General features: G+C 39.6%; 2 protein-coding genes across 2 annotated transcripts; both read left to right on the forward strand.

Moving 5' to 3' along the window:
* Positions 1-2,254: 2,254 nt before the first annotated feature.
* On the forward strand, positions 2,255-4,042 carry LOC122610261. Its single transcript, XM_043783254.1, has 2 exons — positions 2,255-2,276; positions 3,519-4,042. Exons 1-2 carry the CDS (start codon positions 2,255-2,257, stop codon positions 4,040-4,042), a joined length of 546 nt encoding a protein of 181 aa, XP_043639189.1.
* Positions 4,043-13,134: 9,092 nt separating this feature from the next.
* On the forward strand, positions 13,135-14,663 carry LOC122610262. The gene is made up of 2 exons (XM_043783256.1): positions 13,135-13,270; positions 14,089-14,663. The coding sequence occupies exons 1-2, from the start codon at positions 13,135-13,137 to the stop codon at positions 14,661-14,663; spliced, it is 711 nt and encodes a 236-aa protein (XP_043639191.1).
* The last annotated feature ends 3,118 nt before the right edge of the window (positions 14,664-17,781 follow it).

The raw sequence follows: 17,781 nt of genomic DNA on the forward strand, positions 1-17,781 counted from the left end.
AAACCTTAGCAGTGTCAGAACTCTTAGATGGAGAATCCTCAAACTTTTTCATATGCATTAAAAGCTCAGCATGTCTAGCAGAATCAGCCTTAGCATTTAATTCCACTATTTCTATCCTAGCATCAGCAAGTTCTTTCTCAATTGTAGCACACTTTTTAGCTAACAATGCATAAGCTTCACCACCTACTCTTTCTACAGCCACAGCATGTTTAACTTTGTCTTTCATAGCACTAATGTCAGACTCTAAAGATCTAATCCTATCCTTTAAGAATTTTTCTCTATCAGTGACAGTTAGATCCTTTTTAATCAACCTATCTCTTTCCTCATGAGCAGCATTGACAACAGATTCTAATTGCTTAATTTTTTCATTCTTTTGTTCAATTTCATCAAACATTCGATTAACAATTTTGCAAACATGAACAATAGTATGTAGAGAGTAAGATACCTATTGATCTGCTTCTTTGCAGTCTGCCATGTAAGCAACAAAGTCATCCACACTCATGCCTGCTGGAATTTCATACTCCTTCATCTGCTCTTCAATTGTCTTTTCAACCTTTCTGTAGCAGAATCGTCTTTGATCTCAGCAGCTTTCACCTCTCCAGAATCTTTCATATCATCAACCTCAACCTCTTCATCAGACTCAGAATCAGTATCATATACCTTAGCAGAAGATTCCATGTTCGAGCTTTGAACATTTTCATACAAATGCTCATCATTGTGGTAAACTATGGTGTCCAAGAAATCATCAACAAAATCCACTATCTGAGCCATATCATCAACTATTTCAGCCAAATAAGCATTATTGGTCTCATCCTGTGGAAGATTCCAAACATAAGAACCATAAGGTTGAGCAGCTACGATAGCCTTGTCATTGCCATTTCCAGTAGTATCATCAGTCAACAAGAGAGCTCTACTTGCATTCTGATTAAATGGATGATTACCACCTCTATCTTGACGTGTAGGGTTAATATTGACATCTCTCTTTGGTCGTTGACATTCTTTGGCAAAATGTCCAAAGCCATCGCAGTTATAACACTTAACCTTTGACTTGTCGAAGCCCTGAGTACCCCCAATAAGCTTTCAACCTGTTCTTTGCATAAACCTTTGTACTCTCCTGGTGATCATCGCCAAATTCCATTTCAGATCCATTTCTTCAACATCATCTGGATCTATTTGGTTATAATCTTCATCAATGAGTGTTGGATCTGTGATCCTTCCTGCAACAAAAGCTTCATGTGCAGCACACATTGCGGCAAATACATTCATCCTTCCCTCAGCTGATGTCATATCCATGGGCATAGACTTGTAACCAGCAGAAGTAGATGAAATGTTACCAAACTTCATATTTCCAGGCTTTGCACTTTCATTAGCCTTTCTAGCCTTGTAACCAGCATCAGAAGCTATGAAACTAGCAGAATCATCTCCATCCATAACACAATCAGAACTCTCTTTTGTGCCAGAAGTACCAACCCCAGAAAAGAATGCATTAACGTCAGCTGTTGGATTTTTCATAGTGGCATGATAAAGAGATGGATCTTGTGTGAAGTTGTCTTGGAGATCCTTTGCCTTATCCTTCATTTCTCTGTTTCTTAAAGTGGATATAACACCATCTATACGAAGAGTTGCATAATCTGCTCTTTCTTGCAATCCATGACGAAACTCTTTATAAGCTTTCGGCAAACCATCCAAGAATTTATCCACTATCTCAGTAGGAGTGTACTTAAGATCGAAATAAGCTAACTCAGCAAGAAGATGTTGAAATCTCAATATAAGATCCTCAACTTGTTCGTTCTTGGTAGCATTAAAACAATCAAATTGTTTCTTAAGCATCTTAATTCTATTTTGCTTCAACAATGGATTACCTTCACAGTGAGCTTCAATAGGATCGAACAATTGTTTTGAAGTCTTGTACTCCTGTTTAGGAAACAGGTGCACTAATTCTTGAGGAATGCACATCCGAAGAGTAGAAAGAGCCTTAACTTCAATAGCATACAAAGATTTTTCTTCTCCTTTTAACTCTCGTACCTTGTAATTAGTTGTAACACCGTTTACAGTAAGAGTTGGCCATTCATATCCTTCGGTGATCATTATCCACATAATCTTCAAATCCGCCTCTCCACGCCCAGAAGTCAGCCAATTAAACTAACTTCGGTGGAGAATTAGTACGTCCAACGAGATGATCATGATAGACAAGAGAATTCAGGTATTGTGCAACAGCAGTGTTGGTTGAAGAGGAAGCCATTGTTTAACGAAAATGGATGTGAGAAACGAAAATAGTTTTAAATTCGTAAGAGAAGTTGAAACGAAGATAGTTGCTAAATTCGTTAGTTGAAACTTAACAAAAATAGATTTAAATTCGTTTGAAGGAATGGAACGAAGATAGGTCTAACTTCGTTTGAAGGAATTGAACGAAGATAAGGCTAAATTCGTGAGGTGAAGGTGAACGAAGATAACTTTAAATTCGTTAGAAGGAACTGAACGAAAATAAAGCTAAATTCGTTTGAAGAGATTGTAAACGAAGATGAGGTTAAGTTCGTTTGCTAAATTCGTTTGAGAAAACGAACTTAGCGACTGTTAGGGTGTCGGGAGGTTTTTGAGAGAAAATAATCAAACAAACGATCTCGAACCTTCGATAAGATATCGATTGGCTCTGATACCACTTGTGAGTCCCTCGATAGCTACAGATCGCTCTCAAGATCGTCTATTGTTATGTCGTGAGTGCGGAATCCTCACGAGATAACTAGTTTGATTAGTTATCGTGTATATCGCTAATTATCAAGTAAATAATCAGCCGTATGATGCTATATTCGTTTCTATAAGCTATAGAACGAACTTAGTCGCTTGGTGTATGTGTATGTCGAATGTGATACCTCAATTTAGGGTATTCATTCGTATATATATGTTTCAGATCAAAACTGGGCTTGCTGGGCTTTGTTCTTATGGACTTAGCAGCCCAACCCATGTAACGAAGTTAATCTTCGTTTGTACCAAACGAAGTTTATCTTCGTTTGCCTCTAACGAAGATATTCCTTATCTTCGTTAGATGTAAGACTTGGTTATATTCCTAAATGTTTCATCAACAAGGAATCCTAACACATATTATGTTTGTACTTGTATAACACACAACAAACCTCATACATAACATATATATAACACCAAAACATAAAGCCCATAATCTATCAATTACATATATATAAATATGACATAAAGTAACATAATGTCTTAATCTAAAAGACAGATCAAATCTAAGTTGCTGTTGTCACATCAACGTGCATCAACAAACTCCCCCTTGACAGCAGCACCTTCGATTTCTTCAGTCTTCAAAATCTGGTCATCCATCAAATAACAATCTTCTGGTATTTGCATCAACGTGTTTGAGGCGTCCCCAGTCTTGGAAGAAATTATATCTAGCTTGGCACCTACAGGTTAATTACGTACTTAACGTTTAAGTATATAATATGTAGTAATATATTATATATGCTTTTGTTAACTAATATTAGCTTTTGTTTAATTTACAGCGGGTTTTTATGCAAACAACAACTACTACATAGCCGGATACTACTTGACAGATGGCATCTACCCTGAGTATTCCACCTTTGTGAAGACTTTTACTGACCCGATTGACGAAAAGAGAAAATACTTTAAGAAAAAACAAGAATCGGCGCGAAAGGATATCGAGAAAGCATTCGGGGTTTTTAAAAAGCGTTGGAAAGTTGTTAGTTTTCCCTCACGGTTTTGGGACAAGCAGAGGATGCATGATGTGATATACGCGTGTATCACTCTACACAACATAATATTGGAGGATGAAGATAAAGCTTTTTGTCAAGACTTCAACGATGAAGACCTGACACTAGACTCGGCGTATTGGGAACAACAAACTTCAATGGAGCAACGGATCGCGAATTCACAAGCCGTACGAAATAGCCAAACCCACAACATGCTCTTAGCGGATTTGGTAGATCATCTTTGGGAAAACAAGAGGGGAAATCATCCACCATACGTGCCACTGGAAGTCGATGACTACTTTAGCGATGGTGATTAGTTATTAGTTATTTATCTGTGTTTGTGTATCGAATAATTTTTTTTTGTGTTTGATGTGTGGTTTTTATGTTTTAATTTGTATGTATTGGATTTTAATTTTAATGGTTAATATTTTATTTTACTATTTATAGAAATTTTGTTATTTTTATAATAATATGAAAATCATAAAAAATTAAAACAAAAATCATTAAAACCAATCATTGAAAGTGTCACATGGCACAAGTCGCCCCTTACTTAAAAACCCACTCATTTCCACTTTTTTTGAGGGGCAACTCTTTTTACCCTCCATGCCACATGGCACAAGTCGCCCCCTCCTACCCTTCTTCCCACTCCTCTTAGTCTTAATTAAAAGGAAAAAACAAGTTAGACAGACAACTGAGCACTGACAACGTGCTTCAGTTTTCTCAAGTACACTCTTTGTTACTTTTAACCGTATACTACCAAACATACATTATGGTATTATACATTATATTATAATAATTGTTACTTTTTCTCTCATAAAATGATAGATTCAAAATTATCATTTTACCCTTAATAAGTTAATTTACATCATCAGTCCTTTATTTTCTAAAATATTTCCACTACCCTTTTACACCAATTACATTAAATCAATTACTTACACCGACCACCACCAACAGTTCATCACCACCACGACCGTCGTCACCACCGCCAGTCGCTGTCACTATCAAACCGTCGCTGCATCGCGCAGGTACAATTCTAGTAATACAATAATATGAAGTGTGTTTGATGGTGTAAGATTAAATGTTGATGGTTGGTGTACAGATCAGTAGATCACCACCCATTAGTAATGGTTGGTAGTATAGTGTAATGTAAATTGTAAACCAACTGTTCACATTAACGGTGTCACTTAAGTAGTGGTTGGTTTCGACAGTTTCCATCACTAATTAAAAACCGTGTGAAGGACTAGCTTTCTGTGCACATATTGAATCCAGACAGTTAGTTTTGTTTTTCATTTTAATTGAAAAACGAGTCGAATAATAATTAAATTAATTAATCTAATAAAGAAGTGATGTCGCAAAATTGACGAACAATTTCCATCACTAATTAAAAACCGTGTGAAGGACTAGCTTTCTGTGCACATACTGAATCCGGACAGTTAGTTTTGTTTTTCATTTTAATTGAAAAACGAGTCGAATAATAATTAAATTAATTAATCTGATAAAGAAGTGATGTCACAAAATTGACGAACAACGTCAGTGTTGGAGATAAAATCTAATGTTTGTCTTGTGCAAATTCTTGGTTGCAACATACTAATTGTTATTGGAAGTTGGAGGAGACCAAAGAAAATACAAAACCAATGTTCTAAAAATCGGATTTTAAGTTGAAGTGGTAGTCCTCCACTGATTACCTCAGTGGTTGAACACCTGGACGTTTGTCTGTTAGGTCTTAAGTTCGATACTCTCGGGCCTGGAATTTACAGGCTTTAGGTTTCCTGGGCCTTCGTGGAACATTTACCGGGTGGGGCGAGGGGGGGGGAAGGGAAACGAATAGGTCCACGGTATCCAGTCCGGATACCCGTGATCCGGCCATTGCTGTTCTAAAAAAAATAAAAATAAAAAGTTGAAGTGGTTAATCAAACTCACTTAATAGAACTTTATGTAAATTATCATTACTATTATATATGAAGTTTCTAAGTAAAATAAAACAAGTATTAAAGTTAAACATATAAAAGAATACGTTTCCTTTCACTAAAAATCAGCATGTATCATGAAAATCAGCTTGCATCAATATATATGTGAATCTTCGTGCATCAACTTTATCATGATCCAAGGGTCAAGATTTTGTCTTAATTATTTTACTTTAATATTTGTTTTACAATAACTAACCCCTATTAATTAATTCTCTTCACAAATGAGTGCTGAGTATACGTATGACTATGACCCGAATGTTGGAACCATGTTAGTGTGACCGTCACTGATCGTTTATCATTCGATATGATAATTGACGATAATGAAATCCCTATGTCTAACTAAATATATGATGGACGTATTTACTCTTAGAGACGTAGTATAGGGTTTCCCATTAGGTAATTGTAACTAAGAGGACTAATGGTACACACATTAAACACCAAAAGGGTTGAATGTGTAATTACTAAAGGGTTGAATGTTTAATTACTCTCATTATAAATAAAAGATAATTAGTACTAAGTTTAGGTTAATCCCTACACATAATCCCTCACTAAATTCGTGTGTTTTTTCCTCTCCAATTCATGCATCAAGCAACAGCCGAGCTACTCATCCATTATTAATCAATCACCCTGTTTTGGGAACCCGAAATCAATGGCAAACATGTTTAATGCTTTTACAGGTTCCACAGGATCATCTGGTAAATATTTTCCCTTGAATCAAACCATGTTTATTCCAACATGTGGTATCAGAGACACGTTACGAAGACCTATCATGTTTTTGCTTCGTTTCGAGGGTTTTTTTCGCGAACTCGGAATCTGCATAATACGAACTTCGTGCTGACGTCACACGAACTTTGTGCTGACGTCATCACGAACTCAAGTCCACTTCGTGCTGACGTCATCATAGTTTCTACACCTCATCGCGCTTATGTCATCGCACGAATTCAGCTATCTTCGCACGCGAACTCGTGCTTACGTCATCACGAGCTTATGGCAACTTCGCGCTGACATCATCACGAACTTAGTACATCTTCCTACTTACGTCATCACGATTTAAGGATTTCTTCGTGCTTACATCATCACGAACTTACTGTCTACTTCGTGCTTACATACTCACGAATTATAACTTAAGTTCGTGTTGTACTAAAGATGACTTTAGCTGATAAATGAACTCGTGCTTACTATTTTATCTTATAATTTTGTGGCTAAATTTGTCTCTTGTTTTTCAAAACATACTTTTTCTGAGACATTTTTACCATAGCACTTTTTGAGAAATTTCAAAAAAGCTCGATCCCACCCTGGGGCTCTGCCCCTTGAACCCCGTCAGGGGCTGCTGCCCCTTGGACAGCGCTCCCAGGGGCCCTGCCCCCGGACCCCCGTAATGTGTGAGGGCTTCACTCTAATATACATGATTTTATCATTTGTGCCCAAAGGTCAAATGTAATCTCATGTTACGCTCTTTTCCTTTAGCATAATGAACACTAACTATATTGATTCTGCCAAAAGGTGATTCAATGTAATTTTGTGTGCTGAAAGGAACATCTTTTCATGCATAATATACACGATTCTTAATTTTGTGCCCAAAGGTCAAAAGATAAGCGTTGTGTTGCATGACCTAATGCTCACTTGTACTTAGATATTAGTTACTTCTGCCCCAAGGTGATGTAAAATCTAACTAGAGCCTTATGTTAGCTTATTGTTTTGGTGTTTACAATATGCTTACTTATCACAAGCTTCCTTAGTATAATGGCCTTAGTTTCATTACTTTTAGTAACATTACTTTAGAGTGTTAGCCTCTTTACGCCAATTGAATAAGGTTTGTCGTGTAACCGATTAAGATTGGACTATATATATGAATGACCGACCGTGTTTATGAACATAATCTTATGCCTATTGATGTTTACGGTCGGAAGTGTTTGTATATTTTTCGAGTGATCGATCCCTTTGTCAAGGTTTTGGGTCTCCTTATATAGGAGATGTGTGATTAGAAGGAAGGAGAGTCTTTAAGGAAGCTTCCTTCTCATTGAGTTTATCCGTTAATTATGGATCGGATTACCTTTCTTTATCGGCTGTAACCGATTGTCCTTATTTTAGGGAAGAGATTTAGGCAATCTCTTCTTTATTTTGGTATTATTTCTAGCTGGGCGCGTTTCCCACGCAGGTTCCTTTGTAACGCTGCGGGTTAGCACTTGTTCGTTTGGCAGGCCTTTCGTAGCGTAATATGGATACGCCATCAAGCCCCCAGTCCAAGGGGATGAATTTTGCCAAATAAGCATTCCCTTGGACTATACTCGAAATATACTTCATCATGAAATGACATGTTGCAGTTATTGGGAACCAAAAAGTCGCTGCAAGTATCCCTAGGTGTGTAATCGACGGTTGGGACTTTTTCTCTTCTGTGCCAAAATATTTGGCTGCGCAGAAATATTTATTGCTTCAATTGAACTTCTGCCTTTAGTCTTTTCGCTGCTCCCTCCCCATTGGTCACTGTTTCTACTTTTTTTTTCATATACCTCCGTCTTGTTTTATTTTCAAGACTTAAGAGCCATGTCAAAGAGAAAGATTACCGACATCGATGATGACTCTGTCTTGGATAAGGGGAAGGGTCCTGCTGCTTTTCCTCCCATCTCCTTTTCTGGTGATTCTTCTCAAAAATTCATGGAGGAGGAACTCTTATCTGATGACATGAGTGAACGAAAAAATCTCTTGTTCCGTGGTATGTGTCGAGAATATGAGTATTCTCAGGATATGTTGAAGGAGTCCCAGGTTGGCTACTTGGAGAAGCGCTTATCTGAGCAAGATGTGGAAATGAAGGTGTTGCGTGCAGGCTTGAAGAGGCGTCATGATGAGCTTTTGGAAAAGGATCTGGATAATGTTGAACTTCGCCGGGAGGTAAAAGTGTTTGTGAAAGAAGTGATTCCCCATATTTGTGAAACTCTTGCTTTAGGGCCGGAGGCTATTGCTTTGGTTGATGCCGTCATGAATGCTTCAAAGAAGAAAGGGATGGCTTTTGCTCAGCATTCCGATCAGTCTCCTGAATATCTCCAGGCTAAACAGGTGTTTGACCAAGCTATCTCAAAACTGGGAAATTACCAGAGTAACTATGTTCATGATCTTACCCACCTGCACAATACTGGGGCGCACAGTTTCCTAGTCGTGAAACCCCGGTTTGATTAACTATATATATGTTATGAAATAAATATTTTAAGACTTATTTTGGTATGTACCTTTTAATCTGTTTTGATTGCAAACTATGGTACTTATATGTATGTTTAACAGGTGTTTTAATTTCTTGTTTTGCTTATAACATATGATATGTTTTTATATGACTGTATTCCGTGTTTTTGGAAACATCATTGTATAGCAAATTTTGCTATTTTTGGCCTGAAAACCATTTTTTAGAAGTAGTTAAAACTTGCTTCTCTTACGTAATCACGTGTATAAGGTTAGCTTGCTCAGGCATCCCTGTTAGCTTGTTCCCTTTTTACGAGGGTAGCGACCCCCCCAAGGCAAATATCACCTTGACGCTTTCGCCACAGCCGTACGGGACTTTCTGCGGTTTTTCATTTTTATATATGGCCATTTTATATATATTTTGTTTGCACTTTCCCGTAGGATTTTATGCTTGAATGAGGCACTTGGCCTAATGCATGTATGATCAGAATTGCTTACAGGCATTTTATTTAGTACTACGTATATTTTTTTAAAAAAGAAAGGAGTTTTAACAATAGAATTTACGCAAATTTGAGCCATTCCATGTTCTATCAACCGGAGCTCCTTCGGGTGTTTCCAGCTCGTATGCTCCTTTTCCAAATGCTCTCCTTACCCTGTATGGGCCCTTCCAAGTAGGTCCCATTTTGCCAGTGTATTCTTTTTCGCTCGTGCTATTCAACCGCAGCACGTAGTCACCGACTTTGAATGTTGTTGGGTTTACCCTTTTGTTGTAATACCCTTCAATCTTTTTCTTAAACGCAACTTCTCTGATGGCGGCGATTTCTCGTCGTTCTTCCAGCAAGTCCAGATCTATCCTTAGTTCGTCTTCGTTCCCTTAGGTGTTTATCATCCTGTGGGTAGAGACTTGGAATTCTGCTGGGACGACAGCCTCCGTTCCGAATGCTAGACTGAAAGGGGTTTCTCCGTTGCTTCGCTTTGGCGTTGTCTTGTTGGCCCATAGGACTAGTGGTAGTTCGTCTATCCATCCCTTGTGGTTTCGCCTTAAGCGTTTCTCCATTCCCTTGATTATCTCTCTGTTGGTTACCTCCACCTGCCCGTTCCTTTGGGGGTGGTAAACAGATGTGAAGGATTGTTGAATTTGCAATTGCTTGCAGAATTCTGGGAAGACGCCTTTGGCAAATTGTGGGCCATTGTCCGAGACGATTGTATGAGGTATTCCAAACCTGCATATGATGTGCTCCCATACAAACTTCTTCATTTGGTCTCCGTTTGTCGCGGCCAGCGGCTTTGCCTCCACCCACTTGGTGAAGTAATCGATAGCGATAACCAGGAATTTTTTCTTGTTTTGGGCTTCGGGAAGTGGTCCCACAATGTCGATACCCCATTGTATGAAGGGCCATGCCGACGTTACGGAGGTCATATCATTCTTAGGTTGTCTCGGGACATTGGCACGTATCTGGCATGACTCGCAGTTTTTCAGTAATGCTGTAGAGTCCTGATGCATTGTCGGCCAAAAATATCCTAGCCTCATAGCCTTCGTTGCGACGGATCTTGCTCTCGCGTGTGCTCCGCAGATTCCTTCATGTATCTCTCGGATGATCATTTCTGCTTGGTTTGGGCCTACGCATCGGAGCCATGGCGTGACGAAGCCTTTCTTGTACAACTTTTTATCTTGGATTTTATATTGCGGGGCTTTTACTCTTATCTTTCGGGCTTCATCCTTGTCTGCAGGGAATATCCCGCTTACTAGATACTCGTAAATGGGGGTCATCCAATTTTTGCCTTCTTCCTCCACAAGGTCAGAGACTTGTTTTTCTTCGATCGATCTTTCCTTGAGGACTTCTACCAATACTTGTTTCCCTAGGTGTCCGAATGTGAGTGAAGCTAGCTTGCTCAGGGCGTCTGCTTTTTTGTTTTGGTTCCTACGAATGTGCTCTATTTCGAAGTGACTGAAACATTCCATCAACTCCCGCACCTTTTGTAGGTATAGTTTTAAAGTATTCTGCTTGGCTTCGTAGTCCCCTTTTACTTGATTTGTGACCAATTGGGAATCGACATATACCTGTAGGTTGCGGACCTTCATATCTCTGGCAATCCGAAGCCTTGGCAGCAATGCTTCGTACTCGGCTTCGTTATTTGTTACTTCAAACTCAAATCTCAGAGCATAGGTAAATTCTTTGCCTTCGGGACTGATTAGCATTAGACCGGCTCCACAACCATCGGAGCTTGCGGCTCCGTCGGTGTACAACTTCCATACATCATTTTCGACGTTCCCCAATACCTCGAGTGACACAGAGTGTGTCATCGAGTTTTCGCCTTCGTGGACTTCACTGATGAAATCGGCCAATACTTGCCCCTTAATTGCATTCCTGGCCCTGAACTTGATGTCGTGCTCCCCCAATTCGATGGCCCACTTGGCCACCCGTCCCGACTTTTCTGGCTTAAGCAATATCTGCTTTATCGGCTTATCAGATAAAACAACGATGGGATGCGCTTGAAAGTACCTTCGCAACCTACGTGCCGCGTGGACAAGGGCCAAGGTCAGCTTTTCTAACTCGGGATAGTTGGCTTCTACGCCTTGCAGGACTTTGCTCACGAAGTAAATGGGTATCTGTTGTTTTTCCCTTTCTGCCACAAGCACAGCGCTAACGCATTTAAGTGAGGCAGCCAGATACACATAGAGTATTTCTTTTGGCCTTGGGGCTGTCAGCGTTGGCAGGTCTGCAATATATTTTTTCATCTGTTCCAAAGCTCTCCCCGCCTCCTCTGTCCATGTGAAGTCCTTATTTTTGAGACATCCTTTCAATACTTTGAAAAAGGGTAATTGCTTGTCAGCTCCGCGTGAAAGGAAACGGCTAAGGGCGGCAAGCTTGGCGTTCAGGCTTTAGGCTTCTTTAATTGTCCTTGGTACTGAAATTTGCTTTAACTTATTTATCTTGGAAGGATTTTCATGGATGCCTTTGTTACTTACATAGTATCCTAAAAACTTGCCTTCCTCCACACCAAAGGAACACTTTTTGGGATTGAGTTTCATGTTGATTTTCCTGAGGTTCCCGAAGGTTTCCAGGATATCTTCAATGAGTCCTTCTTCATCCCTGCTTTTTATGACCATGTCGTCGACGTATGCTTCTAGATTCCTTCCTATCTGTGTAGCAAAGGCCTTGTCGACTAACCTTTGGTATGTAGCTCCTGCGTTCTTAAGGTCGAAGGGCATCTTTCGATAACAATAGGTTCCCTTACTGGTGTAGAAGGTTGTTTTGTCTTCATCTTCTTCCGCCATCTGTATCTGGTGGTATCCTTTGTATGCCTCCAAAAAACACTTTAGCTTATGCTCTGCTAATGACTCTACTTTCCAGTCGATTTCCGAGAGGGGGTAACAGTCTTTTGGACATGCCTTATTGATATTTGTAAAGTCAACACACATCCTCCACCCTCCGTCTCCTTTTTTGACCATTACCAGGTTAGCGATCCAAATATGGTAGACGGACTCCCTTATTATCCCAGCTTTGAGTAATTCGTCTACCTCCTTCCTAGCAGCCTCATCTCTATCGGCGGAAAGGCTGCGTTTCTTCTGGTGAACAGGCTCTATATGCTTGTGTTCCTTTAGACGATGCTCCGTGACGAAGGGCTTTCCTTCCAACGTTAGGGTCCTTGGAACCCCCGTCATATCTGAATAGTCCCATGCAAAGACATCTACATTGGCCTGTAACAGCTTTTTAAGTTTGTGCTTACACCCTTCTGAAAGTTGAGCACCTATGGAGATCATTTGTTCGGGAAAGTTTGGATTAATTACCAACTTTGTTGCGTCCTTTTCTTCTTTCGTTTCCATGGGGGTAGTGGGGACGTCGTCATCCACCCTTTTCACATCATTGATTTGTTTTATTGGTTCGTGAGAGGAGTGGATCGATCCTATCCCTGTTTCAGATTGGAATTTAATGACCCTATGGATGACAAAGGGGACCATCTTCATCCTTTGCATCGCAGGTCTTCCCAAAATTATATTGTAGGGGGATGGAGATCGTACTATCGAGAGATCCAACGTCTCCGTTTGTTCGTGTATCCCATCTGTGATGGTCACGTCTAGATCGACTTCTCCTAACGGCCATGCATGCTCTCCGGAAAAACCTACCAATGGTCCTCGGGGATCCGTACTTCGGGCTTGTATGGATTCCGACATTTTGAGGAAGCAGTGTTCGAAGATAACGTCACACTCACTTCCACCGTCCAGATATACCCTCCGGACGTCAACGTTGGATACGGTGGCTTGGATGATGAGCGGATCACTTGAAGGCTCGCTTTCTCCTAATAATGGGAAACAAAAACCTCCTGGAGTCGTTTTGGCCACGGTCAAATTGCTGATCTTGCTTGTTAAATGGCAAGAGCAGACCTCCTTCCTCTCGTCATCCTGTCTTTTTTCTTTACCATTTTTTACGGCGTAAGATGCACAAAACGGTATATTTATGGGTTTTTCTAGTTCAAGAGAGTGGTCCCACGGATGGCGCCAATGTTTGTACACCAAATCGCGCTAGGGTTAGAAAAGGGGGTTTGAGGGGTTTTGGACTATTCATTGGCGGTTCCCATACGGTAGAGTGTTAGCCTCTTTACGCTAATTGAATAAGGTTTGTCGTGTAACCGATTAAGATCGGACTATATATATGAATGCCCGACCGTGTTTATGAACATAATCTTATGCCTATTGATGTTTACGGTCGAAAGTGTTTGTATATTTTGTCGAGTGATCGATCCCTTTGTCAAGGTTTTGGGTCTCCTTATATAGGAGATGTGTGATTAGGAGGATGGAGAGTCTTTAAGGAAGCTTCCTCCTCATTGAGTTTATCTGTTAATTATGGATCGGATTACCTTTCTTTATGGGCTGTAACCGATTGTCCTTATTTTAGGGAAGAAGAGATTTAGGCAATCTCTTCTTTATTTGGGTATTATTTCCAGCTGGGCGCCTTTCCCACGCAGGTTCCTTTGTAACGCTACGGGTTAGCACTTGTTCGTTTGGCAGGCCTTTCGTAGCGTAATATGGATACGCCATCAAACATTATGATTAGCCCTTAGTTAGTTTTAGGCATTACTTTAGTTCCCTTACCTTTATAGATATTGCTTAGTCTGCCTTAGATAGCTAATTGTGTCACTATAATCTTATTGCCCTTAGTGGGCATTAATTTATTAATCTTCTATTGTATCATAAATTTATATCCTCCTTATTTCCACTGTAGTACCTACTCTTGGCATTCAGCCACTTACTAGTGCAAACTACACTACTTGGAAAGATCAATTAGATCTTACTAAGGGGTACTTTGACCTTGACTATGCCATTCGTAATGATGAACCCGATGCTCTTACTGTGACCTCTACTGCAGAACAGAGATCAGCATTTGAGAAGTGGGACAAGGCGAACAGTTTGTCACTTATGACGGTCAAGAATTCCATTCCCCTTGGTCTTCGAGGAGTTATCGCTGAGTCTGAGAAAGTCAAAACTTACCTCAAATCTGTTGATGATTACTTCAAGGGATCGTCTAAAGCGCTTGCTAGCAGCTTAATGCTAAAGATGCTTACTCTGAAGTATGATGGAAGTAGCGGTGTCCATGAACACATAGTGAAAATGAGTGACATGGAGAACAAGCTTAAGACTCTCGAAATGGAAGTCTCTGATAATTTTCTTGTGCATTTCATAATGACATCATTGCCTGCTCAATTTGATCCCTTCAAGATATACTATAATGCTCAGAAGGATAAATGGAAGATGAGTGAACTGATTGCAATGTGTCAAACAAGAAGAGGATCGCCTTAAGCTCGAGAAACCTGAAGCTGTTCACGTTACTACCACTGCTAATTCTAAGAAGAGGAAGGGTAACAACAGTAACAAGACTGGAAAGAAAGCTTTAAAGATCAGTCTTGGTGCAGTTGCCTCTAGCTCTAATGTCTTGAACATTAAATGTAAGTTCTGTCGTGCTCAAGGGCACATTTAGAAAGAATGCCCTAAGTTTAAGGAATGGCTAGCTAAGAAAGGTAACGTACTTTATGTAATATTTGATTCTTTTACGACTGATGTTCTTGTTAATACATGGTGGGGTGACTCTGGTTCTATGGTTCATGTGACTAACTCAATGCAGGGATTCCATACAATCCAGAAGCTACTAAAGAGCCAAAGAAAACTTAGAGTTGGAAGTGGTGATCTTTTAGATGTCGAAGCCATTGGAACATATATTTTACGTATGAGCACTGGAAAGTGTATTAGACTAGTAGATACCTTATATGTACCGAGAATTACTCGAAACCTCGTATCTATTTCTAGACTAGACATTGAAGGTTTTATAATAATTCATGGTTTCGCCAAGATTACTATTATTCTTAATAATGAATTGCTTGGTCGTGGTTTCTTAAAAGGATTACTGTATAAATTAGAACTAGATCATAATTTCTCACAATCTTTGTTATCTTTTAATGTTGATGATATAATTAAAACAAAGACAAAATCACTTAAGCAACAAGATAATTCCTCCATGTTGTGGCATAAATGTCTTGGCTACATCTCACGAGATCGCATGAAACGACTCGTGAAGGATGGAATCTTACCATCTCTTGACTTTAGTGATTTTGAAACTTGTATTCAGTGCCTCAAAGGCAAAATTGCTAAAGGGATTAAGAAAGGAGCCACTAGAAGTTCCAATTTGTTGGAAATAATTCATACTGATATCAGTGGTCCTTATCTCGTTTCCATTACATGGCATACTTCATTTATTACATTTATTGATGATTATTCACGTTATATGCACCTTTATTTGATTAAGTAAAAGTCTGAATCCTTACAAACTTTTATTGATTTTAAAACTTTTGGTTTAAAACCAACTTGAACGTAAATTAAAAGTTGTAAGATCAGACAGAGGTGGTGAGTATTATGGTAGACATACTAATGTTGGTCAAGCCGCTGGTCCTTTTCATGACTTTTGTAAGGATCATGGCATAATTAACCAATACACCATGCCTGGTTCTCCTCAACAAAATGGTGTTGCTAAAAGGAGAAATAGAACCCTAATGGACATAGTGAGAAGTATGCTTGCCAACACTAACTTACCTACTTTCCTTTGGACTGAGGCCTTAAAAACAGCCGTTCATATACTTAATGGAGTTCCTTCAAAATCTGTCCCTAAAACTCCTCATGAAATCTGGACAGGAAAGAAACCGAGTCTTAAATATATGAAAGTATGGGGCTGTCCTGCTGAAGCTAAAGTCTATAACCCTAACTTAAAGAAACTTGATCCTAAGACTATTACATGTTTCTTTATTGGTTATCCGGATCAATCAAAAGGTTATCGGTTTTACTGTCCTACCCACACTACTCGCATCACTGATACGCAGCATGCCATGTTCCTAGAGAACTCAGAGATCAGTAGGAGCACGTCAAATCATAACTTCGATTTGCAAGAAGTACAAGAAGCGGGGGGAAATGATTCGTCGGCTATTATTGCTCCTCCGATAATTCCTCTTGTACAGAACACTACTCCGAATGTCACTGATCCAACTCCTCCTAATGCTAATAATGAGACTGATAATGCTGAAGGATCTTCCGAAAATCCCGAAAATCAACTCAGGAGATCATCAAGGTCACGTAGGGCCACTAATTTTGATGACTTCATAACTTATCTCGCTGAAGTTGAGGACGTTGGAAAGCTTAATGATCCTACCTCCTATAAAGAAGCCATTAATAGTGATCAGGCCACTCAGTGGAATGAAGCCATGATTGAGGAGCTTAATTCCATGAAGCGTAATGACGTTTGGGAATTGGTTGAACTTCCTGAAGGATCCAAAACTGTCGGTTGCAAATGGGTCTTCAAAACCAAATTAGACCCAAAAGGAAACGTCGAATGCTATAAGGCCAGCTTGGCTGCAAAAGGTTATACTCAGAAGGCTGGAGTCGATTATCAAGAGACCTTTTCTCCCGTGTCTCGTAAATACTCTTTAAGGATCGTTATGGCACTAGTAGCTCACTTTGATCTTGAGTTACATCAGATGGATGTCAAAACAACTTTCTTAAACGGAGACTTGCAAAAAGACGTATACATGTGGCAACCTGAAAGATTCATTCCAAAAGGTAAAGAGCACATGGTCTGCAAGTTAAAGAAATCCATATACGGGTTAAAGCAAGCATCACGACAGTGGTACCTTAAGTTTGATGAAATCATTAAAAAACAAGACTTCATAAAGAATCAAGTGGATCAATGCACCTATCTCAAGATCAGTGGGAGTAACTTCATAATCCTTGTTTTGTATGTAGACGATATTCTACTAGCAAGTAATAACTTGGAAATGTTGCATGAGTCGAAACAGATGCTTTCGCAGAAATTCGACATGAAAGATCTCGGTGATGCCTCTTATGTTATAGGTATCGAAATACATCGGGATAGGCATAATGGTATTTTAGGTCTTTCTCAAAGGGCCTATATCGAGCAGATTTTAGAACGCTATAACATGCAACATTGCGCACCCACTGTAGCTCCAGTAATTAAAGGAGACGTATTCGGAACTTTCCAAAGTCCGAGCACTGAGATTGAAAAGGAGCAAACGAGGATGATACCTTACTCATCAGTAGGGAGCATTATGTACGCTCAGGTCTGTACTCGTCCAGATATCGCTTACATTGCCGGTATGCTTGGGCGTTACTTATCCAATCCCGGATTAGCACACTGAAAAGTGGCTAAGAAAGTTTTACGATATCTGCAAGGGACCAAAGACTACAAACTAATGTATAGAAGAAGTGACAATCTAGAAGTAGTAGGCTATTCCGATTCCGATTTTGCCAAAAGCAAAGAAGATAAGAAATCTACTTCTAGGTATATTTTCATGTTAGCTGGCGGTCATATCTCTTGGCGGAGTCATAAGCAGAAACTGACTGCAACGTCCACCATGAT

Source organism: Erigeron canadensis, chromosome 8 (genome assembly GCF_010389155.1).
Source record: "Erigeron canadensis isolate Cc75 chromosome 8, C_canadensis_v1, whole genome shotgun sequence".
NCBI lineage: Eukaryota > Viridiplantae > Streptophyta > Magnoliopsida > Asterales > Asteraceae > Erigeron > Erigeron canadensis.